The 24,482-nt window shown below is 49.8% G+C and overlaps 1 protein-coding gene across 4 annotated transcripts in view; it reads left to right on the top strand.

The window, feature by feature from the left end:
- Nucleotides 1-24,482, top strand: part of GATA4 (GATA binding protein 4) — an 84,902-nt gene that overhangs the window by 16,580 nt on the left and 43,840 nt on the right. For 2 of the 4 annotated variants that reach the window (XM_070415493.1, XM_070415489.1), the window contains exons 1-2: nt 10,740-10,826; nt 14,435-15,495. In XM_070415493.1, the coding sequence (XP_070271594.1) occupies nt 14,889-15,495 (607 nt within the window). In that variant the 5' untranslated portion in view covers nt 10,740-10,826; nt 14,435-14,888. Of the gene's footprint in view, nt 1-10,739; nt 10,827-14,434; nt 15,496-24,482 lie in introns of those variants that run through there. The other 2 variants (XM_070415490.1, XM_070415491.1) reach the window with 1 other exon arrangement.

Below are 24,482 nucleotides of genomic sequence, written 5' to 3'. Positions count from 1 at the left end.
CAAAGCCACCCAGGGGGTAAGGTCAGATCTATGGTGGCCCCCCCCCCCCGTGTTTTCCACCCCACCCCCAACGTTGCTGTTCCACCAAGCTCTCCCAGTGTGGATTCACTTCTTCCCTTCCCACCTTTTGGTTCTTCCACTGCTTAATTAGCAAGCTCTCCTAAAAGGGGGTGCGAGAATTAGGGAAACTGACAAAACCAAACTGTGTGCTTTGTTCCTAACAGGAAACGCAATATTTTGTGGGGGTTCTTTTTGTGTTGATGGTGGTGTTTTATTAGTGTGGATTTTTTTTAATCCAAGTGACAAGGTGAGATAAAACTGCTCACCATTGGGTGTCTGTTAACGTTAATTTTCCCTCTATTACCACAGTGGTTTTTGATTGGAGTTAGAAACAGTGATATCAACAACTCTGGGCAGGAGTAGAAATGATCACACACAATCTCTCTCTCTCTCTCTCTCTCACACACACACACACACACACACACACATACACACACACACACCATTTTTATTGAGCAGAAGAGGAAGGTAGCAAAGCCATCCTGTAGCCCAGGCGTCAATGGCTTTCCAGCTCTCTGTGATGCCCACTAGATTATGGTTTTTGTAAATGCAAGTACGAAGTGTGGTTTTATCTGGCACAGCACACACTGTCTTCCAGTTACCATTCACCTACATAGTAGCCATGTGCACATAGCAAGCTACAGCTGGTTTGATCGATGTAAAAATCAGAGTTAAAGAACAACTTCTGCAGAATTGTTGTGAGGATTGAATAAGACCTCATACAGGAAAGGCAATGTTTCACCAAGTGCTTTTCCCGTAGTCCATTCAGAAATACAGTCCTACTCTCGGGGGCAAACTCATTCCTTCAGAGTCAGCCCTTGGCTTACTCTTGCCTCATGGGACCAGCTGGACAAAACCCAGCCTCCCCTGACTGACTGGGTTCTGGCCAGCTGGGTCTCCCATTCTCCATCCTCCACCAACAGGTTGATTAGTGAGTGGCAGCATTGTTGAAAGTGACTTAGCAATGGCCCAGCTGGCTGGTCGGCATGGCTCAGTGGTTGAATATCAACCTATGAACCAGAAGGTCATGGTTTGATTCCAGGTCAGGGCACATGCCCCGGGTTGCAGGGCTCCCTCCCCAGTGTGGGGCATGTAGGAGGCAGCTGATTTGTGATTCTCTCTCGTCATTGATGTTTCTGTCTCTCTCTCCCTCTCCCTTTCTCTCTGAAATCAATAAAAACATATTTTTAAAAAATAAAATAAAATAAAGAAAGTGACTTAGCAATCCCTAGAGCCTGCTGCCTGGCTTCAGGACTCTCAGGAGGAGAAATAGAAAAAAAATCCTCTCTCAGATGCCACCTTCCCTACCTACAGCCCGCTGTGAAATATGAATGTGTGTGTATCAAATTTACACTGAGCTATATCCAGGGTTGTCTGCTGCGATCATTGCTGAAGACCATGCAGAAGACCAACCTTGGAAACTGGATCCTTTTTATTTATTTATTTTAATTTTTTTATTGATTTCAGAGAGGATGGGAGAGGGAGAGAGGGATAGAAACATCAATGATGAGAGAGAATCATTGATTGGCTGCCTCCTGTAAGTCCCACACTGGGGATCAAGCCTGCAGCCTGGGCATGTGCCCTGGCTAGGGATCAAACCCATGACCTTCTGGTTCATAGGTCGATGCTCAAACACTGAGCCACGCAGTGGACTGGGCTGGATCCTTTTTAAAGTGATGCGAAGATTTCTTTTGTAAATAAATCATTCTTCTGAAGTATTTTAGGTGGGAGTCAAACATGTACCAGGGATGTGGAGTCTCCCTAAAGACTGGGGATGGGCAAGTTGTGTGTGTGTGTGTGTGTGTGTGTGTGTGTGTGTGTGAGAGAGAGAGAGAGAGAGAGAGAGAGAGAGAGAACTGACTGATGCTCTTATCTTGCCCCAGCCATACTTTCTTTTCCTCCTGCTTTTTTAGAAGTCTGATTTATGAAGGTGAAATTTACATACAGTAAATTCACCCTTTTTAGTGTACAGTTCTATGAGTTTTGACAAATACACCAATGATGTAACCACCACCACAAGCAAGACATGGAATAGTTCCAACAATGCACAAAATTTCCTCCTCCCTCTGTGCAGTTGCCTCGTCCCTAACCCTTTGCACCAGCAACCACTGATCTGTTTTCTGTCCCCACATGAGAATGTCATATACCTGGGTTCCTTTAGAATTTTGAGTCTGGCCTCTTGCATGCAGCTGCAGTGCATTTGAGATTCATTCATGTTGTTGGGTGTGTTTGTAGTTCTTTCTTTTTCGTTCCTGATTAGTGTTCCCCTGTATGGATGTACCTTATCTGGTTTTCCATTTTCCTGTTGAGGATCATATGTGTGGTTCACAGTTTGGGGCCATTATGAATAAAACTGCAGGGTTTAAAGATACCAGAAATGCTCTTATTCCATGTAATACATTTGCTAAGCAGCTACGTACAGAGTTTGAGATGAAGTTGTCAGAGTTACTGACAAAAATGCCATGTGGAAGAAAGGGGAGGGGAGGGGAGGGGAGGGAGAGAGAGAGAAAGAAGAGAGGAGAGGAGAGGAGAGGAGAGGAGAGGAGAGGAGAGGAGAGGAGAAGAGAGAAAAAAGGGGGGAGAGGGATGAGAATTTAGGGCTTTTAAAGTGGAGCAGACAAATTTCTCACTTGGTGATTGGCAAAATGATCACTCTTCACTGATAAGACGTTGTCTTATACTCTCTGCTCTGAGCTCTCCACCCCACCCTCGAGCCCACTGTGGGCTACTGGAACTGGGCACTGCAGAGACCTCATGGGTGAGGGGAGATTCTGCCTCTCACAGGGGAAAGGCCAGCCCCTGTGCTGAGGGGATATGAGATAGGGGAGGAAGGACCGGACAAGGTTAGCCCACACCCTGGGGCTAGCTCTGCACCTCCATAAGGGAAATCCTGCCAGCTCCCCGTCATCTAGGTGCTGATTATTCCGTCTCGCTCAGACCCTTTGCTTCTTGGTTGTTCTCCTGCAGCTCCTTGCAATTTGACAATTTGCTGTTCATTAGCATTTAGCTGCAGAGGGACAGGGCTGTGGAAGAAAGCAAATTTTCAAGGTAGCACGTCCTTGTCTTTCAACCAAACACACAGATACACGGTGATTGTGGAGAAAAGGTGAATAGAGGCCCAGCTGGGTGGTCCTGGACCTATGAGCCAGGACGTCACTGTTTGATTCTCGGTCAGGGCACATGCCTGGGTCGCGGCACGATCCCCAGGATGGGGCGTGGAGGAGGCAGCCGATCAATGATTCTCTCTCATCATTGATGTTTCTATCTCTCTCTCCCTCTCCCTTCCTCTCTGAAATCAGTAAATATATATATATATATATATATATATATATATATATATATATAAAGTTGAAAAGAGTTCAAAAGAAATGCAATGCCAGGGATCTTCCAGTCCTTGTATTCACTCAAATAGGTCGGTTTAGCCATGGGTAGCACCATGCCTCTTCCCTCCTCCTTCTACTGTTGCAAGAAACTAATTATTTCCCAACAATAACTACCTTCAAGCATGATGGGTGTTAGGGAAAAGGCAGCCCACCCTCTAGGGCCCCTGCTGTAATGGGGGGGGGGGGGGCGGGGGGGGCATGTGAGGCGATGTTACTGTCCATTCCTGGGAAGCCCAGGCCTGGCTGGAGTGGGCGCTCACTGCCTTGAAGGACCGCAGCTCCCGAAGCCTCCAGCAGCCTCCTCCCGCCCGTAGTCCTTGTCTTTCCGCTGCGCCCCCCCCCCCGCCCCCACCCCCGCCCGGCAAGGCTTTCGGCGAGAGACGCTGTTTTCGCACTTGGGCTTCGCGCTTCCGTGACATTTTCCTGTCTCCCACTTGGCTGCGTCAAGCCTCGGCGCCTGCCTGGGCGGCTTCTCCAACGCCGGGTCACCGCGGCTCCGCGGCCAGGGGAAGGGTGCCGAGGCCGCGGGGGAGGCGGCGGCGGGTGCGGAAGCGGCCGAGTTGGCGCTGGGAACGCCACGTCTCTGGTGGCCCCACAAGGCCCCCCTCCCCCCATACACAATATGCACGTCTCGAGTCAGGAGACTGGCAGAGCTCCAACCGCCAGGGTCCCCATCGCCATCCCTGCCCTCCCCGGAGCCTGGCGGTGGGGGCAGGGGGCCCTCGACTCTCCATGGATCCACCACGCCCTTGTCCGGTGCCCTCTACTCCAATCCTTTACCTCCCATTTCTCTCGCTTGCTTTCCCCTCTCTCGGAGTCTAGATTCTCTATTTCTGTCTCCAGGTCTCTTGACTCCTATCTCGTCTTTTTTCTCTGGGCCTGAGGTTGGTTCCTCTCTGCTCTCTCTGCCTGTCCATGCCTGATGTCCCCCCCCCCCACCCCCCGCCCCGTAACACTCCACCATTTACCACTATATATTTGAATTATTCGCTGTTCATCTTCCTCTTATAGAATATAAGCTGCCCGCGGCAGCCTTTTCTTTTTCCTCCTTGCTGAATCTCAGCGTAAGTGTTCAATAAATATAGAATGAATGAATAAATGAATGAATGAGTCCTGTCCCCTCTCTGGTATTCTCAGGCCTGTCTCACACTCGCTCCGTTGCTCCCAAGTATTTTCTCCGGCCTCCCCTCTGCTTGTCTTCCTCGGTCTCCCCCTTTTTCTCCTTTCTGTCTCTTTCCATCGCCATCCCCCCAAGTATTTTTGGTCCTGGTGTCTGACTGGGTCTCTCCACCTTCTCAGGATTTATGGGTCTGGGCCCTCCATGCCAGGGGGAGACTGTGCATCTGGCGACTTTTGTCCATCTTTGTCCCCGAGGAGCCCTTTGGCCTCCCTCGCTGATCCCCACTGCCTGGGTGCCAACTCGGGTTCTCTAGCTGAACATGACTTCCAAAACCCTGCACACTGGGACCTGGATGGTGTTGTTCAGTGGTTAGAGCATCAGACTGCTCACTGAAGGGCACAAGCCTGGGTTTCAGGTTTGCTCTGGCCCCTGGTGGGGACACTTGCAGGAGGCAGCCAATCCAGGGGCCTCTCTCAAATCCATGTTTCTCTCTCCTACTCCGCTCTCGCTTTCACTCTCTCTGAAAAGCAGTGGAGAAAATGTCCTTCTTCCTGCAGAGCCCAGAGCCCAGGGCGCTGGTTTCCTTAGGGACAGCCAAAATTTAGGTGGGAGATTTGCACACTGGCCAAGTGGCTGAACTGACACAGACTAGGACACTTTCTCCATATCTGCCCTGGGCCCCAGCATCCTACTTTGAGAAATGGTGGTGATGCTAGGCATCTGTGCACCTGGGAACAGATTTCCTGTTGAGGGGATGTTCCATTCTCCAACTCTCTCCAACCCCGACAGATGCTATTAGCAATACCTTTTGTAATGTCAACCACTCAGCATACATTTATTGAGCATCTACTACATGCCACCTTGGTGGGGGTGGGGCGGGGAAAGAGTTGTGGATAACCAACCACAGATAAATGTGTATAGCCAGCCAAAGAACATAAGGCCTATGAATAAAGCAAATTAACATTTTTAATGGGATTTTTTCCCCATTGATTTTTAGAGAGAGTGGAAGGGCGAGGGAGAGGCAGAGAGAAACACTAATGTGAGAGAGACACATTGATTGGTTGCCTCCTGCATGCCCCCGACCTGGGCAGGGAGCCTGCAACCGAGGTACATGCCCTTGATCAGAATTGAACCCAGGACCCTTTAAAATCCATAGGCTGATGCTCTATCCAGTGGGCAAAACCAGCTAGGGTGCAGATTAACATTTTATATATCCCAAGAACATTTATCATGCTCTTTCTCAGGACTGGGCACCTTTAGCATTGCAACCAAGGGGCGTGGAAGGGAGAACCCCCGCCCAGTGAAATAATTGGGGCCCACACCACTAAGATGATTCCTGAGTTGGCAGCTTCATCCCCGCAGTGTATGCCCCAGATGGACAGTGGGTAGTGGGTGCTGGAAGCTCCTGGTTGCTGTTTGTTCGAGGCCCTTGGATGAGGAGAGGGAGCGGGAGAGGGGGCCAAGCTGGGAGGAGTAAGAGGGGCATATGAGCCGCAGTCAGTGGGGCAGCAGGGCAAGGGACCAGGGACAGGACGCTCTGATATCCCGGACTTGCGGGTGCCGGTGCCGAGACTAGGTTTCTGTTCTGGCCGCTGGTGCCTCGGAACCTGAGGAGCTTGCCCTCCCCATTTAAAAGTCTCTGGCATCCTTCCCGAACTTAATGAAAATGTGGAAACTCCTTTTTGCTTTTCTTTCCCACGAGCGCATAGACTATGAGAACAACCTGTTTTATTTTAAAATTGATTTTAATGTTTAAATGCCAGACGTACTCCTTAAAGAAACTTTAGGAATATTTGAAAGGCAAACGAGGATTTAAAAAGTGTTTCATTATGGAAACTCGATATTAAATAGAATGGAAAAAAGAACTAAGCGTTGTCACCTGGCCAAGAGTCTTACCCTCTCTAGGTCCCCGAGTTGGAGTTCCGTTTGTACGAGGACGGTAACACCACCTCTCTCTCCCTCTGGCGATGTTGTTGTTTCCTCGAGAAAATGGAATCTGAGAGTGTTCTGCAATCTGGAAATGACTATAAATGTGAAGAGGTGTGCCAAAAACTCTGGTCCTCAGGGCCTGAAACACCAGGAAGCATTTGCGGAGGTCTGTGAGGAAGAGCCTGGCTTCACTTTGCAACACAGATTCGGCTTTTTTAAAGCTAGACAATAAAAAAAGCGTTGCTGCCTTCTCTCTTCAAGAAAGCCGGCAGGGGAGGGGGAGGGCTGATGGGCGCTTCTAGGGATGCTGAGCTAGGTCCCCGGGGCGAAGAGGAAGAGGCGAGGGTCTCTAAGCCTCCCCGCCCCCACAAAGAATTCCTGGTGTCCAAGGCAGCTTATTTCGGTCTCCATTTTTCCACCAGCCGGACCGGCCTGGCTCAGCACTTTGGCTCTCTCTGCTCCGCCTGCCGGGAGTTGAACGGAGGGCAGGGTGGGCAGGGCGGGCCACACGCGCCCGAGTGAGCACCGAGTGTGGCAGAGGGAGGTGGAATGGGGCCAGTGGTGCCCAGGCGTGGTTCGAGGATTCGAAGTTCCAGGGGTCGGGACGGGAGCGGCATACGTCCCACACGGGTCACTTGGCTTGTCTGAACTTGAGTCCTTGCGCACAAGTCCGCAAAGAAGCGTCTACATCTCGGAGGGAATTCCTTACACAGGAAGAGAGGTGACTTCTGTGGTCCCCTCTGTGGTGGTCTGTCTGGGCTTCTTGTTCCCGATTATGACACTTTGGGGGCCGTGTTTTTAAGGCAACGTTGGTTTTCGGGTAGGGTGGGAGCCAAGGCTGATTTTCGCAGGGTGCCCAAGACCTCACCAGCCGGAAGGTGAGATTGTGGCACCTGGCGTGGCACTTAAAGCAAGCTGCCCAGGTCCCATCGGGAAATCCGGGGAATACTGTACTGCGAGGGAGACCCTTGCTAGTGTCACTGTAAATTCCATGTTTATTAACTTTCCCTGCCACCCCCCCCCCGGAAATTAGGGTACAGATTTCTCTGTACACCATGTCCAGCCTACAACTGCACCTCTGCTAGGGTGTGGACTGGCTCAAGTCCCGAGAGCCTTAACGGAGTAAGGAAACACAACTTATTCTTGTGTCCTGGAGAGAAATTTTTAAAAAGCCTACAGTACATCTAAGTAATTCTTATTTATCTAAAAATCTCACGACTTGACTCTTCACTACACCCAGGCCCTTAGTAAAAGGAGGTCAAAGACTTTCACAGTATTGAAATTTCCCTGTGGGGCCTGGGAAAGAAAAGCAGAAAGAGGACGTGAGTGGGGTTGGGCCACATCCCAGCCCAGCAGCCTAGGAACATCCTCCTTAAAAATAGCCTAAGACTTCGAACCTCAGAGCAACCCCTCCCCCTCCAGGCGGCCTCCTGAACAAGGGAGAAGCCTGGGAACCTACCGATAAACCTCCTCCAGGCCGGCGGGCCAGCGAGGCCTTGAAATGCTCCCCGCTCCTGGCAACGCACCGCGGCGGCCAAGGAGGTTCCTGCCTCCCCAAGGGAGGGAGGAGACCATGAAGGAAGGCGGGAGAGAGCAAGGGAAAATGAAACACCCCAAAGAGCCGGCTGCTCGCCAAACACCCTCTGGACTGTCCTTGAGCTGGGCCTTTGGGGAGAAAATAGGGGCGCTGGAACCAGCGAAAAACACCACAGGAAACAAATGTCTCCGTCTCATGGCGCCTTCCTCCAACCCAAGGCTCCCAGGCTTCAGCCCAGCAGGAGAGCGCCAGCGGGAGGTGTGGGGAACGCTCTGTCCGGGGCCTGGCCAGGAGTGGGGGTGGGTGCTGTGAATACGGGGTTCCTCACCAGCAATAGCTGGTTCTCATAACCAGGCCACGGAGAGAAGGGCCTGGTATTGCCCCCAGCACTGTACAGAGGAGAAGACTGAAATTCCGAGAGGCTGGAGCAGGGGAGGCGGGGAGGGGGGGGTGAAGGGAGGCTCCCTGCAGGTCACCCAGCTAATGCCAACCTCAGCACCCGCGCTCTCGGTCCACGGTCCACGCTGCACGACTGGAGGAAGATCTCGTGGGAGCTGCCTTTGTCCTTGGCTTAGGTGAGGACGCTCAGATGGCCGCTCCTCCAGATGCTCTGCCCCAAGCTCCTGGCTTGTTGCTAAAAAAATAAAATGAAAAATTCACTGCCTTGTTCCCAGGGTCAGCCCCTTTCGCCCTCTGAGGGTCGCGGCTGTGAGACCTTGGAGCTGGGCCTTTGGGGAGAAAATAGGGGCGCTGGAGCCACAAATCTCCACGGAGAAGAGAGAGGGGCCGGGGCAGCTACCCGCTCTCCCAAGGACAGAGTTTCAACTCTCCAGGAAGCCTTCGCAGGCCCCACACGCAGGGCTTTGGCTTGGAGCCTCTCTCGCTCACCCGAGGAGGATGAGGGGGCCCTTTTCAAACCGGAGGGAGCGAGCACCCTACCCCTCCGCTGCAGCTGAAAGTGTGCAGGTCTGAGTGCCCTCGCGAATCTGCCTTTCCCCAAGGTCCTCTCCCTCTTAAGTTCTCAGGCCTGGGATCTGCAGCGCCCGATTTTGCAGAGGCTCAGGCGAGGAGTTGGGGGAGCTGGAGAAAGGACCCTAAGCCCGTCGCCCCCAGCTTCCACGGCAGCGGCTTGGGCTGCGGCTTGGGCTGCGGCGTCGGCGCGGGCGTCCCCCGGCGCGCAGACCTTCTGCCGCTCCGCCCGCCCGGAGCGCCAGCAAGAGGGAGCTGGGCTCTCAGGCCCCTCTGGACCTCCGCACCTTGAGCTCAGGAAAGAGAATTCCCTGCGCAGCCGCGCTCAGTCCTTCCTCTGGGATTTTCCTAAGAATCCCCACGAGTTGGCTACGATTCCTTTGGGGGTTTCCTTTCCATCAGCCCCCGCGTCCTAGCCTCGTCCTCAGCGCTGGGGTTACTCTCGCGCAGGCAGGCAATCCGATCACCCACTGCGGAAGCGGTGTCGCCCCTACTCTTCCTTCGGAGCCGCACAGGTTTCATGCAGGGTGGCATCCCGACCCCCTCCCGACCCCTCTAATCTGGTATGCGAAGTCTGCACTAGGGAGAGAAACGCGGCGGGGCGGGGGGGGGGGGGGGGGGGGGCGCGAGGTTTAACAGAAAGCGTGAGAGCCACCGGCCGGCTGTTATCTGGAGCTGAAGGCTGCGGTAATCGATGGGTTATTTTTACGCAGTAATAGGGCCCTGTGATTGCTCTATTAACCTTTAGACCTGTCTGAGGGACTCTCCGGCTCACAGCCCCGCTGCGCTGGGGCCTCCAGGCACTGACGCCGACTCCAAACCTGGGCCAGCCACCTTCCCCGCCCCCGCTTAAGGGAGGAGGCTGAGGCTGTAGGGAGAGCCCTCTCGGCTGAGAAGTCCGGCTGGACTGTGGAGCTCCCCAGCACCCCCCTCCCCCACCCCCCGATCCGCCCCCGCCACGTCCTTGGGATTAGTGTAGCGGCGCCGCAGGCTGCTCTGAAATCAGAAAGATCTGAAAGGAGAGTCCGCAGGAGATGGGAAGCTTCGCGAGGCTGGGGTGCACATTTTGCATAAATACGTAAAATCGAGGGCTAGAGCCAGCGCCTTGCAACCTAGGAAGCTGCTGAGCAGGGGAAAAGGAGGCTTCCCGTCTCTGAACTCAGATCTGAGGGGCCAGTCCCAGGTTTGGTGTTTCTTACACCTATCCAGAATCGCGGGCCAGGCGGGTTCCTCACCATCCACTACCCCCTGGAGACCTATAGCCGGCTGGGCACTCCTGGTGACCCAGTGCCCTATACCCGCTTGGGGGTCACCTTCCCCTCCATCAGCCCCGCCCCTTGCCCACCGAGTCTAGGGCCGAGAGTATAGGGCCAAGCCTGATCCGGGTCACCGGGAGGCAGGGCGGGGGAGGGGGAGAGAGGGGTGTTCATTGATAAAACTGACCCTAGACAAAATTGCAAACCCAAACGACCTCCGCCAAGGCGGTGGGTGAAGCCACGCGCCCCTGGCGGCCGCACTTTGGCGTTTGGCAAGGAGATCTCTGCGCCTGGACTTTGCCTGCTGCGGGAGTTTTTAGAACAGCCCTGCAGCCGGACGCCCAGCAGAGGTACTGCAGTCTTGCCTCACCCCCGCCCCCCGCCCTTGCACGTGACTCCCACAGGCCAGTCAGCAGCGGCGAGCCGGAGCGCAGGGGCGAGGGGACCCAGGCGGCGAGTTAGGGACTCGGAGGCTGCTGGCACTGTGGCTGCGAGAACCGCCGCGGCCGCGGCCAAAGCTTCTGGGCCCGGGAGATCGCTCGCAGCCCTCCTGGGAGCTCCAGCCCCCGCAGGTACGGCTTTTTTCGTTCCTGACCTTGCCCTTTCCCGCCGATCGCGGCACTGCGAGCTCCCCGCGCTGGTGTGCCTGGGAACGGAGAGGTAACTAGTAGGTGGAAAGGAGATGTTGGTCACTCTTCTTCCCCCAAATTTGCCAAAGCCTGCTCTGCCTTTGGCTTAGTAGCTTCTTTAAAACAAAGTAAGATTTGGGGGGGCGGGGGAAGCAGAGAGAGATATTTTGAAGTTGCTTTTGGCTTCTTTTGGTATGAACTTGAGCGGTTTTAATCCCGCTCCCGTGTGCAGTTTCTCCAGCCCTTGTTTGCACCTCGCAGGCCAGGGCCCGGGTGGTGATGATGGCCGTGAGAAATCACCCTGACCCGCTGACCCCGGGGGCAGGCACACGGCAGCTCGAACGCGGAGGGGCTCCGACCGACCGAGGAGTGTCGCCCGCGTTGCGATTCCAGGACGCGCGGTGGCTGTGGGAGACAGAGGCCCCAGGGAGGCGCTCTGAAGTCGAAAAGGACTGCTGAACGCCCCGACTGTCTCTATGCCCTTCTGACCAGCTTCCTCGCCTTTCTGACTGGGGTGCCGGGAGCTAAACGCCCCCACAAAGCAGCCCTACCCATCCACAGCGTTTCTGGGTGACACTAGCTGAGGGCCGGGGCCTGGGCGGAGAGCAGTGACGTCCCTCTGCTGGCCAGCGTTTGCGGAGGAGACCCAGGATCTTGTGTCTCTTGGCTTTGGGCTGGCGTGGGGGTGCAGGGTCATCCAGGGGAGAGGAGGTCGCCCCAGTGGTGAGCTGCCACCGTGTTGAGGGAATGAAGGGCCTTTCACTTGGGAGGACAGGGTTGGTGAGGGGCCCCAAGGCCCGGGGAGAATCGGGTAGCAAGGCTGACACGGCCGGGAAGGTTGGGGAAGCAGGGAAGGTTGGGGAAGCGCCCGAGGAAGTCTTTCCTGTGTTTCTCAGAAAGGGAATTGGCAGCCAGGAGCAGGTTTCAGGCTGTTGAAGACGGGAAGGTTTTCTTGCGGGTGACGAGGTGATGCCCCCACACTTCTGAATGCGTTCGCGTGTGACAGTTTTCCGCGCAGCAGGCCCAGAGCGAAGGTGCGAGCTGAGCGCCAAGAGCAGGAGTGACTTGTAAATGGACGCGAACATCCTGGCGCTCCGGATCCTCCGGCTCTCAGAAAGAGATCGGAAAAGGGCTGTGGGTTGCTCTCGCCCAGATAGATAGCCATTCCTGTCTGGCCTGTGAATTTGGGGTGAACTGGGATGAGTGATCAGAAGTAGAGGGAAAACTGGGACATAGGCCTGGCCGGCACAGCGAGGCCAGATCTCTGCTATTCTCAGGGGCTCCTGGACTCCCTCCGCCGGCGGTCAGACCAACGCCTGGACCAGCGCTCAGTTACTGAAAAAAGCAAGAGTCGTTTTAAGGAAATAGTTAATTTATTTTGGTGGGGTTTTTTTTTTTCAGGAAGCTATAGAGAGTTATTTTCTCCACCTTCTATTGTCCAGTAGTCCAATTCTGAGGCAATGCATGGGCCATTTAAAAAGACAGAGAATGTAAGACAAATGTTAGATTTATGACATTTTTAGCGTTTACATTTCAAAACTTGCAAGTTAGCATCTATTGAAAGTTGGATTACAAAAATTCCTTTCCTGCAGTTATGTGAGAAAAAAACTCACGATGTTATGTTTCAGAACTGCAGAAATTGAGTATTACAGAAAATATAATGAAATAGGTCAACTACTTGATCTAAAAATTAAATAGTGGTTATTTTATTAAGATAAACCTATGTATTTACTTACTCAAATGCAGAAATTCCTATGAGGTATTAGATTTTGTTTTTTGGTGTTTTTTTTTTTTTTTTTTTTTTGCCTTCATTTTCAAAGGGGAAAGTTGGTGATCTCGGGTCAAAATTTTTGTATCCGCCCTCTAACCAAACTTCTTACTATAAGGAAATGTCCACCAAACCAATGATTTATTGTATAGTTTAGAAAGCAAATATTTATGCGTCAGTAAGTGACTATATAATACAGTGCTATTTTCATTGTTATTATTAGTGATGTTGCAAAAATGGTTAAAAGCACTTAGAAGATTCCATCTCCAGAATTTTTCATAATAATAAAGATAACCATTTATCTTTATCATTATATCTGAGGCACTTTCTTATGATACATTAGAAATCTGTGATAATAATAATAGCCAACAATTATGTAGAACTTTCTTGTGCTTGTTATAAGTTTTTTAATAGACCCTGTATAAGTGGCTTTATATCTATTGATTTTTAATTCTTACCATGACTCTAAGACAGGTACCTTTAATATTTGCAGTTTTGCAAATGAAGAAACTGAGGCTCTGAGAAAGAAGTTAAGTTATCTGTTTAAAGTCATTCATGCAGTCAGTGGTAAAGCCTGGATTTAGTAGATAGTTCAGTTAATATCTTTGTAAGTTTACTATTACAATGAAAGAGAAACCGCTGTTAGGGGTAGCTGCCTCCTCTGAAGGAGAAAAGACGAGTGTAGTGGAGGGCCTCAAACCCCTGGAGCCCTACAGATCCCCTTCCCCCACCCCTTCCCCTGTACTTTGATCTTCCACAAGTTTCAAAACTTTCCGAGGCTTCAGTTCCCTCTTTTGTAAAAGGAGGAGAGACGCTTTTTCTTAGTGGAGTTGTGGAGAAAGGGACCTAAACAGAACAGGTGCTTCAGAACGGGGAGCTCTTATTTTATCAGAAAAAGTGCCTGATAAAATCAAAACACAGCATATAAGCATATAATCAAGTCCTGTGGACTGTTCTTTGCCGCTCTCTTTGGTGTTCTGATTCCAGACACGGGTGGACCAATGATTCTATATGGAAAATCCATTCAGTGCAATTGGAATGGGCCAGTGATTAGTTCTGTAAAGTGACGATTTATGTTCCTCTCACTTTCTTGGTCTTACTATCCAATCTGCAACATCTCTAAAATATGTAACTATTTGCAAGAAACATATATCCTGTCTGATGTGATATCCATGGTATATAGTGTGAGATTCCACAAGCCTTTTCACTGAGATGTAACAGACACTGGTCGTTCATTGAAACTACTAGATCCTACCTCTAGTTGAAAATTACCAACAAACATTTCTTAGGTTGCTGGGTTTTAATAAAGTTTGTCTTTGTCTTCCGTGGGCAATGTAAAGTTCTCTCGTGGCCAGGTAAATGTAGGAATAGGTAGGGGGACAGAGAAGATAAGTGAAATTTCCTGGGTCCCTGGAGTGCCTGGAAACCTTAAATTCTTGGATATATAAAGTATGTATTGGGACGATAATATGGTTAATAATAGGGTAAAAGAAAATCCTTCCTGGCAATCAATACAAAAAAAAAAGTTGGCCTAGATCACAACCAATAATTCCATGTCCAATCATCGGGAAGCCCACATTTCCAAGGGACCCCTCCCCAGGACTCGTCAGATCCCCCATGGCCTCCGAAACACAAAGACTGCCGCTTCCTTGGAACCGCGTGGCTTCCAGAGCTGGACCCAAGAGTGGCGACTGCGTTTGCAGTGCGGGAGAAGCCACTAAGCCTGGGAAAGTGTAAGCTGAAAGCTCAGGCTGAACTTCTCTCCCTTTCCTCTTCCCTCTAGGACAGCGACTGCAGCGAGCAGGAGAGGAGGCAGCCTGAGCCCCGCGCCCCAGGCCGCGGTGTCCTGAAGACGAGCAGCGACGGCTCTGGCCGGACCTGAAGGCCGTTTCCCACACCCCAGTCCAGACCCCCTGCCTGGCGTCTCCCACCCCTAGGCGCTCCTGACCTCCAGGCCCCGGGGCGGATTCGACCCCTTCACCACCATCTCCGGGAAGAACCAAACCTTTAATTTGGCGTTTTCTTGAGTAAACAAGTCTTTTGCTCAATGATGGATTCCATGCGTATATATTTTTGAAGGATTTGAGAAGAAGCATTTAGTTTTTTGATCTTCATTTTTGTGACAGTCCTTCCCTCACCTGTACATTTTTTTTGTGATTATTATTTTTCTTTCCGCTCATTGCACCTTGACCCGCGAGTGAGAGGACTCAGAAGCCAAGCGCTTGCTCGCAGGGAGGATGTACCAGAGCCTGGCCATGGCCGCCAACCACGGGCCCCCTCCTGGGGCGTACGAGGCGGGCGGCCCCGGAGCCTTCATGCACGGTGCGGGCGCCGCGTCCTCGCCGGTCTATGTGCCCACGCCGCGGGTGCCCTCCTCGGTGCTGGGCCTGTCCTACCTCCAGGGCGGAGGTGGGGGCGCCGCGTCGGGAGCCACCTCCGGCGGCAGCACGGGCGCGGCCCCGTCGGGTGCTGGGCCCGGGACCCAGCAGGGCAGCCCCGTCTGGAGCCAGGAGGGAGCCGCCTACACCCCGCCGCCCGTGTCGCCGCGCTTCTCCTTCCCGGGCACCACCGGGTCCCTGGCAGCTGCCGCCGCCGCCGCCGCGGCCCGGGAAGCCGCCGCCTACAGCACGGGCGGCGGGGCAGCGGGCGCGGGCCTGGCCGGGCGCGAGCAGTACGGGCGCGCCGGCTTCGCAGGCTCCTACTCCAGCCCGTACCCCGCCTACATGGCCGACGTGGGGGCGTCTTGGGCCGCAGCCGCCGCCGCCTCCGCGGGTCCCTTCGACAGCCCGGTCCTGCACAGCCTGCCCGGACGCGCCAACCCCGCCGCTCGACACCCCAATCTCGGTGAGTACTGATGCGAATACCGGAGCCAGATGGGGACCAGAGCAGAGGCTGTCCAGAGCCCTGTTTGGGACATTTAATTTTCACAGGGTGGGGAGGGTGGGGGGGGGGTGTTATTACGCGTGAGTTTCTAAGCAAAGCAAACCAGAAAGGTAGAAGCTGGTGGCGTGGGGCGATGGTGGGGTGAAGGTCACAGTCCCAAGGAACCCACATTCTGCCAAGTGAGGACAGGCTCGCCCTGAGAGGAGATTGCAGGTGTCAGTCGGAAGGAGTCCTCCGAGCAGCCCAGACGTCGGGGCTGGCTGAGCGCAATGCGCCCGGGGCAGCGCCCGGCGCGGTGCCTGCCGGAGGCAGCCGGGAGCCCCCCGGAGGACAGCGCTGGCGATCGCTGGGTTTCTGCCTCATTTCCTCCCGGCCGTCGCTCGGTCCTCCGCAGGGAACCGGTTACGTCGGGCTTGGCAGCCAAGATCTCCTGGGCCATTTGGCGGCCCAGTTGGAGGATCCCTCGGGGTGGCAGATGATTTTGCTGCCGGGGCTTTCACACCCGGAACAAAGGCGGGACCGGAGCGATGGAGATGGGTGGAACTGGGGCCGGCTTCAGGTGGGGGCCTCGGGGCCAGAGCGTATTGTCGCTTTGCCGGGACCCATGTGCCCAGGAGTATCTGTGAAAGGCAGGCTGGTCAGTGTCCGGAAACAAGGGAAACTCAGAGAGGTTTCTTTAATCTTACATACCTGCCTTGAACAGAAAGTGACTTGAACGCAGACCGCCTCTGTATCCACGGGCTGCGGTTAGAACTAATCATCGTCATGGGCACAATGTAATATTTCATTTGAATGTCACACCTGGGAAAGACGCCAGACGCGTGCCCCCCTGCCCTGATTTATAGATGAGCAAAATGAAATCTGAGAAAGGGCCTCGGTGCTTTGGGCTGGTTGGGGAAGGGAAGTGGCAACTTCTAGTTAAAAATGCAAACGACCTCGGGGCCACGCTAGGGTGTGGATGGCGCTGGCTCTTGGGGGGGAGGGGAGGCCCAGACTGGAGAAACAAAGTTAACATTTATTGACTACCTACTAAGTGCTAAATCCTTTCACATTTGTTCTCACTTTGAAGAGGAAAGCCTGTCCCTCCCAGGTTTCCAGTCTTGGGCTGGCTCGGAGAAGGACCCGTGCTTTGAAGAGCTTTTAAATTATTCTCTGACCCTGGGTGGCCAGGGAAGGTCCCCCGGGGAATCCAGCCAAATACACATCTCATGTGAACTGATTAACCGTGGAAGTGGCGCCGGAGCTGGGTCTGTGGCTCCTCGTTTCCCCCTCCCCCTTGCGGGGGAGCCAGACGGCACACCCCAGGGGAGGAGGGGGCCCTTCGGAGCCTTTGGGAGGACCTGAGAGAGATAGCGTGCCCCACATCTCCATACAATGGCCGCTCCGGTGGTTGTGTGGGTGGGGTGGGGCACTTCGCCCTGCGTTCTTAGAACTCTGGCTCTCTCTCTAGAACTTCTGTTTTAAAAGAGGTCCCTGGCTGGGTGGCTCAGTTGGTTAGGGCATCATCCTGAAATGCCAAGGTTCTTGGTTCCATCCCAGGGGCACATATAAGAATCAATCAATGAATGCATAAATAAGTGGAACAACGAATCAATGTTTCTCTCTTTCTCAACTAAATCAAAATAAAATAAAAGGGTCCCATAGTTCCACTTCTTTTAACTTGGAAGTGGGGTGGGGAGGTTGATTGCTAACCCCTATAACCCTGGAGCGAGAATTTGGTGTTTGGTTAGGGAAAAAAAGAGAAGGTCAAAAGCTAAAAATGGACGATACTTCCGGGATCATCAGAATTACAACTGCAACCATGCAGAAAACAAAAACAAAAACAGTGTGAGTGCAGGCAGTGAGTATTTAGATCCTAAAATGTAGCCCATACCATGCAGGAGGCTGTTGGAGAAGTAATGTTTCCCAAATTCCAGTGTTAACAGATGGCAAGCTGACCTCCAAGGAGTGCTGTCTTGCCAAGAAGTGTGGCTGTCTTCCCAGCACTCTGCTCTGTCCCACCAGCTCAGGAAGTCCCACCTGAAGATGGCCCTTGGGTCTAACAGCTGGATTGTCTCTTCTGCACATAGCCAAGTGTTTCAAATGGGCCAGTCATGAAAGATTCCATGTTATAATTGTGAGGGAACACAAGGCAGGTTGAATTGGTTGGCATTCACATCTTCAGGTGGCACTTAGATATAAGCAAGTTAGGGTAAATGGGTGTGTTTTTTTAAAAAAAATTTTTTATTGATTTCAGAAAGGAAGGGAGAGGGAGAGATAGAAACATCAATGATAAGAGAGAATCATTGATAGGCTGCCTCCTGCATGCCCCCCCCCCCCCAGGGGTGGAGCCTGCAACCTGGGCATGTGCCCTTGACCAGAATTGAACCTGGGACCCTTCAGTCCATAGGCTGACAGTCTATCCACTGAGCCATACCAGCTAGGGCATGAGTCAATGGCTTTTTATATGTTCCTCCTATCACGTGGATCCTCCTGAAAATGCCTGGTAGCTTTCTCAAGACCAATCCTGGCACATTAGCTGGCAGTGACTGATAGAAGGATGATGATAAAGAAGTACTGATTCTGCAGTGTTTACTTAGAGCTTGCTGTGTAGAGTTGCCACCAGGCCCTAAGATGGCCATATAGTGTGATGGTGTGACTCAGGCAAACCTAGATTTCAATTTCACGTGTCCCTGTGGTCTTGGTTGGGCAAGTTACTTACCTCTCTCTGTCTCTTCTCTTTTTTTTTAAAAAAGGATGATGTAACTACTTTTAGTGTTCTCTTAAATAAGAAAAATAAGGTAATGTTTGTGAAGTACTTGGCCCCTCAGTAACGATGGCTATTTCATTAAACAGTCTCACACTCTCATGTAGAGTGACCAATTTTCCTGATTTGCTCAGGACTGAGGGGTTTCCCGGGACTTGGGAATTTTAATGTTAAACCTAGGACAGTCCCTAACAAATGAGGATGGTTGGTCACCCTAAACAGACATGAAAATGGGTAAGTGACCCAGCAGCATGCTACAGTAATGAGCTCAGAGCAAAGGAGAGAAGAAAGAGGTTGTTCTTCCCTTTGTCTAGGAATCTGGAAGCCTTCACCTAAGTGGTGCCATCTCCATTTGGCCTTGAAGGTTGAGTAGGAGTTTGCCAGGAAAAGTACCTGCAATTTGAAAAGAAAAAAGAAGCCCTGGCTGGTGTGTCTGAGTGGTTAGAATGTTGACCCACACACTGAAGGGTCACCAGTTTGATTCCGGTCAAGGGCATATACCTGGGGTGCAGGTTCTATCCCTGGCCCCCGCTGGGCAAGTGCAGGAGGCAACCAATCATGTGCCTCTCTCACATCGATGTTTTTTTTCCCTCCCTCTCTCCCTCCCTCCCCTTCCACCCTCTCTAAAACAATCAATGGAAAAAATATCCTTAGGTGAGGATTTAAAAAAAAAAAGGGGGAAGAAAAAGAAAAAAGAAAAAAAGTTATGCCCATTTACTATCACACTGTAGTACCATGAATGATACAACATAGCTTGGTATTTGTCACCATAGGTAAAACCACACAGACTAACTCACCCTTCACTCCAAAACTGTTTTTAATTTTAATGAGGAAAAATAAGAACACACCTCTATTTTTTCTATAATATGAATCTCCTTAGTATTAACAATATCTTGCCAGAATACTTATGTTGGATTTTTAATAAGGCAAAAATCAAAGTAATAAAAGCTAATAGAGGCCTCTGTAAAGCCCTGCACTTAGGTTGGAAGGAATTTTTCTACCTTGACTGCATTGTATATGAACTTAATTCATTCCAAGTTCAATATGAGCCTTGACCCTAAAACAACAATTGAAGTCGTCAATTAGGCTGCATTAATGGAATTATGTGACCTTAGTGAGGGCAGGTACAGAGTATTACTCATATTTAAGTGCCTGGCACATGCTGGGCACTTAGCAAATATTTGAGAAGAGATCTAGGAGGCAATTGCCTCAGTCCTCTGCCCAGGTCAAACTGCACACAATGGCCACTGAGGAGGCCAACTGGGGAGCCTCAGAAAAGAGTGAGCAGTGTGGGAGAAGGTTCTGGAAACTTTGGGAAACCACTGGAACTGTTGAGATTGCAGAAGTCACGGGGTGGATAAGTGAGGGTGAGAGTGACTGTGTACACAGATATCTAAAAGGCAAACGTCTGTGGCCTTCTAACCTTGTGCTGCTCCAGGTGAGCCAGTATTAAGTTTGAGAACACTTTCTCACACTTGATTGTAGTTGTTGAAATGGAATAGGGGACATGGTTTGTCTTAATAATAAACCCCTGGGCACTGGAAGTGCTGAGACTGCGTTGCCATCGGCCAGTGGAGCTGTGCAAGGAATTCTTGCGTTTTATGGTTGCAGGTCTGTGTTTGTGTTCATGTGAAATAGCTATAGTAGGGTAATGTATCTGCCTTCTTTTAAAGAAACCAATCACAGTGGTTACACAGGTAGAGCAATTTGTCAAAACTGGTGGAAAGGTACTATTAATAAAATGAGTATTTTATTGCATGTACATTACAACACAAAGTTGGTTTTTGTACCAATTAATGCTTGTAAATACATAGGCTGAAAAGGGAACAATGGAAATTACATGTAAATATGCCTTGAAGGAAATGGCACTTTGGTAGATGTTACTGGAAACACTATTAAAATATATTTTATTATAAAATGACAGTTCTCTTGTGTAATAGAGAAACAATCAGTTATAATATTTTCAAAGGATCTCAAAATTTTTGAATCATTTAAAGGGTTGGTTAAAAAAATTAACAATACAGTGAAATACATGTATATGACTCTATGTTACCCAGATGGTTTCTTTAAAAGCTTTGCCTCTTTCACTGTATTCTGAGCGTATGCTGTAGGTTGGAGGAAAATTCTGAGGCCGGTTGCTTTCAGAGCCAATTCATTTATATAAGAAACTGTATAAGATCAACTCCCCCCCCCCCCCCCCCCCCCCCAACTCTTCAAGTAATGTGTTTGGCTAGAGAATGATTTGTCAGTCTTTGGGAAAACCAGTTGTTTAACTTTCCGGTTACCACCCTGAGCAGGTCAATCAGCCTTGGGCTGGTCTGTGGTGCTCAGCTGAGAACCAATTAAATGGGAAAGGTGTGTGGAGACCTGTCACCTGCCCAGTTGTGTCTCATCAAAAGGTCAGGCCACATTTGCTAGGCACTTTCTAAGCCCTCGGGCGGAATAATGCATGCACAGGAGACAGTTTTTGATAACACTTTCTTCTGTATCCCTCCCCATTTTTTAAAATTTTTTATCTTTTTACTTAAATTCGCTAAGAAAACAAACATACTCTGAGGTGCGAGGAAACAGGAAGTCTGATACCTGTGGGTGGGAGTGTAAATTGGTCCAACCATTAGGAGAGCCCTTGGTGATAGCCAACAAATTACAAAGTAGGTTACTACTCACCCAGAAATTCAACTTCTAGGAATTTATTCTAGAAATAAACTGGCACATATTAGTTGCAGCACTCATTGTAGTAAAAAAAGGAAATACTCTAAGTGTGCATTATTAAGGGGCTGTTTGTATACATATGGCACAGGCAAACAATAGGATATCATGAAAGCATAAACATTCAGAAGTTCATTATGTTAATGGTATGGAGTCCTCTCCAAGACATTGTAAGTGCAGGATGTGTGGCATGATATTTGTGTAAAAAAAAAAAAAAAAGGAAAGAAAAGGTTATATGTCTTTGAAAAGACTTAAGGCTTAATTTATCTCTGGAAATAGTATGCACAGGGAATGTGTACCCTTGATTGCTCATGGGGGGATAGCAGGGCCGGTGAAGCATAATGGTGGAAATGAATTTTCACCGTCTATACCTTGGAAATTTTGAATTTTTAAAACTTCTTAACCATTTTTAATAGTAACTTTGTGCTTCATTTTTAATTCCTTAAATGACAAGAAAATCCATTTAGAATACAGGGAGGTTAAAGTTAAGTTTTATTTTCTTTTACCCCAGAGTGTATGGGTCAGCAGTGTTAAATATATTCGCATTGTTGTGAAACAGATTTTTCAGAACTTTTTCCTCTTGCAAAACTGAAACTGTGCCCATTAAACATCTGCTCATTTCCCAGTCTCTTCGGAATTGGCAACCACCAGTCTACTTTCTGTCGCTATGAATTTGACTAGTCTAAGTATCTCATATAAGTGGAATCATACACTGCAGTATTTGTCCTTTTGTGACTGGCTTATTTCCCTGAGCATACTGTCCTCAATGTTCACCTCTATAGTAGCATGGCAGAGTTTCCTTCCTTTTTAACACCGAATAATGTCCATTGCATGTATTTTGTATATTCATTCATCCATCTTGGACACTTGAGTTGTTTCCACCTCTTGACTTGTGAATAATGCTGCTGTGAACATGAATGTGCAAATGCAACCTTTTCATTTGTGAAGCATGTGGGTATATTACCAATTTAAAAAGTTAAACCAATAAAGTTTTTGTTTTTAAAGATCACCCTCACCCTAGCTGGTTTGTCTCAGTGGATAGAGTGGACTGAACCTGGTTCAATTCTGGTCAAGGGCACATGCCTGGGTTCCTGGCTCGATGCCCAGTAGGGGGCATGCAGGAGGTAGCTAATCAATGATTCCCTCTCATCAGTGATGTTTCTATCTTTCTCTCTCTGAAATCAATAAAAATATTAAAAATAAATAAATAAAAATAAGTACCACCCTCTTATATATATATTTGGATCCTCACCAGAGGATATTTTTCCATTGATTTTTTTGGACAGAGTGGAAGAAAGAGGGTAAGACAAAAAGAAATATCGATGTGAGAGAAACACATCGATTGGTTGCTTTCTGCAAGGAGGCAACCAGAGCCCTGGCCAGGAGGAGCCTGCAACTGAGGTACATGCCCTTGATCGGAGTCGAACCCAGGACCCTTTGGTCCACAGGCTGAGGCTCTATCCACTGAGCAAACCTGGCTAGGGCTAACCAATTACGTTTTTAAAGGGGCATACAGTAGCCATGAATTAATTTCCCCTTTTTTTTTTAATGGGGTTCTATATTTAGTTTATGGATGTGTAGGAAAAGTACTTCAAAACAAATGTTTATTGAATTTGGCTTTTGATTTTTGCTATCCAACAGATTGCTTTACTGAAGGGACAAAACCCTTTTCCTACTCTCAGTATCTATGGGGTTAGTTAGCAGATCTCAGGCAGCAATTGTCAATTGCCCCCACCCCCACACTGACATGGCTCCCCTCTTGGGCACATTCACCGGTGTGAGCACTTCTCCCTCCCTCGGGTTACATTGGGGCTAGATTTCCCCAAAACCACTAACCTAGGGCAATGATGGGATTGTGTTAGAAAACAAATTACTGTTTTCCAGGGCAAGGTAAATCCTTCAGTCAATTCCTTTCAGCCTGTTCTTTTAAGACAATTGAGTTGTATGCAATTTAGAGCTGAAGCGAGTTACAAATGTTGCTGCATCTGCCTGCATAAGAAAGAGGCAGGATCGCTGGTTTTATCATTGCTTTGCTACAGAAGAGGGCAATTCTTGAAGACCCGGGATGCTGCTGCTGCTTCAAAAACTTGAAGGGGCCTTTTTGACATCTGAAAGTGTTTGTCTGCTGGTGCCTTGTTGGCCTGAACATTCTGAATAAGGGGCAATAATGCTCTCTCATGGTTTGGGAATGAGTGTCTCTATTGTATTGACCTTGGTCTCATGTAACACACTCCATGAAGAATTATTTAAACTTTTTATCGGCTACCTATAGAGCTACTCCTTTGTCTCCTTCTAAAGAAAGAAGGTAGGAAAGAGAATATGAGTGGGGTTATAATAGGATAACCTCTGGTCTGTTTTAAGTTGTATGAAATAAAAGTGCAAGATTGGGTACATTAATGTTTGGAAACTAGCTAATAACTTTTTAAAAATAAATTTTGTTATTGACTTTGGAGAGAGAGATAGAAACATCAATGATGAGAATCATTGATCGGCTGTCTCCTGCATGCCCCACACTGGGGATCAAGCCCACAACCCGGGCATATGCCTTGACCAGGAATCAAACCGTGACCTCCTAGTTCATAGGTCGACACTCAACACTGAGCCACACCGGCCGGGCTAGCTAATAACTTTTTAGAGATAATAGCTTATATCCTGTGCTACATATATGCCTGTATCTTGCATTATATATGTGCAATTTCTATATAGGAAGTTGGATCCTTTATCAAGGGTCAAAGAGGAAGTTGTCAAGGACTTTTAAGTCCTTCCTGAGAAGTAGATATTATCTCCATTTTGCTGGGTAGAAAACTGATGCTCAGAAAGATTAAGTAATCTGCCCCAGCTCCCACAGGTAGAACACGGCAGCTCTGGTTTAGGACCCACATAAATCCAACTTCCAGGACCGTGTTTTCCCCCATTTACCACACTTTTCATTAGCCCTTATCCCTGCAGAAACAGAAGATGTGTGTTGGTGGAAGGACTCAATGAAACCATAGGCTTTTCTATTACTTGGCTCTCCACCTGCTCCCTCTCCCCAGTGTAGTTTCTCTTCTGTGTTTTCCTGCTTCCCCCAATGTCTTTCCAGTGCAATGTCTTCCCGAGTGACCGACCGTCCATCTCATTCTGATACTGCAGAACTTGCAATGTTAGGAATCCCTGCCCTGCACAAACTTCCTTTTCAGCCTCCTGATTCTGGTGTGCAGAGAATTACAGAGAGATTTCCCAGAATTCAGACCCTCCACACTAGAGGATTCTCACTGAGGGGAGCCTGGGGGGAGGGGGTAGTTTGGCTGCATGAGAGCAAAACCATATGGCTCTCAAATACCTTTCCTAAACGAAAATGAAAACCATCTTTTCTGTAGATTCAAATGTATTTGTGGGAGGAGCAGAGAAGATGGGGGGGGGCAGTAATTATGTTTTTAATGAAGGTGGGAGTAGGGGCATGGATCAAGAAAGTGAATAAAACCCCAACCAGACAACCCGTGTGGCATTGCTC

The sequence above is a fragment of the Myotis yumanensis genome, unplaced genomic scaffold (genome assembly GCF_028538775.1).
Source record: "Myotis yumanensis isolate MYYU_CA2020_CCGP unplaced genomic scaffold, mMyoYum1.0.hap1 SCAF_5, whole genome shotgun sequence".
NCBI classification, from domain to species: Eukaryota; Metazoa; Chordata; class Mammalia; order Chiroptera; family Vespertilionidae; genus Myotis; species Myotis yumanensis.
Note: the sequence above shows the minus strand (reverse complement) of the source record. Positions and strands in the feature narration are given on the sequence as shown.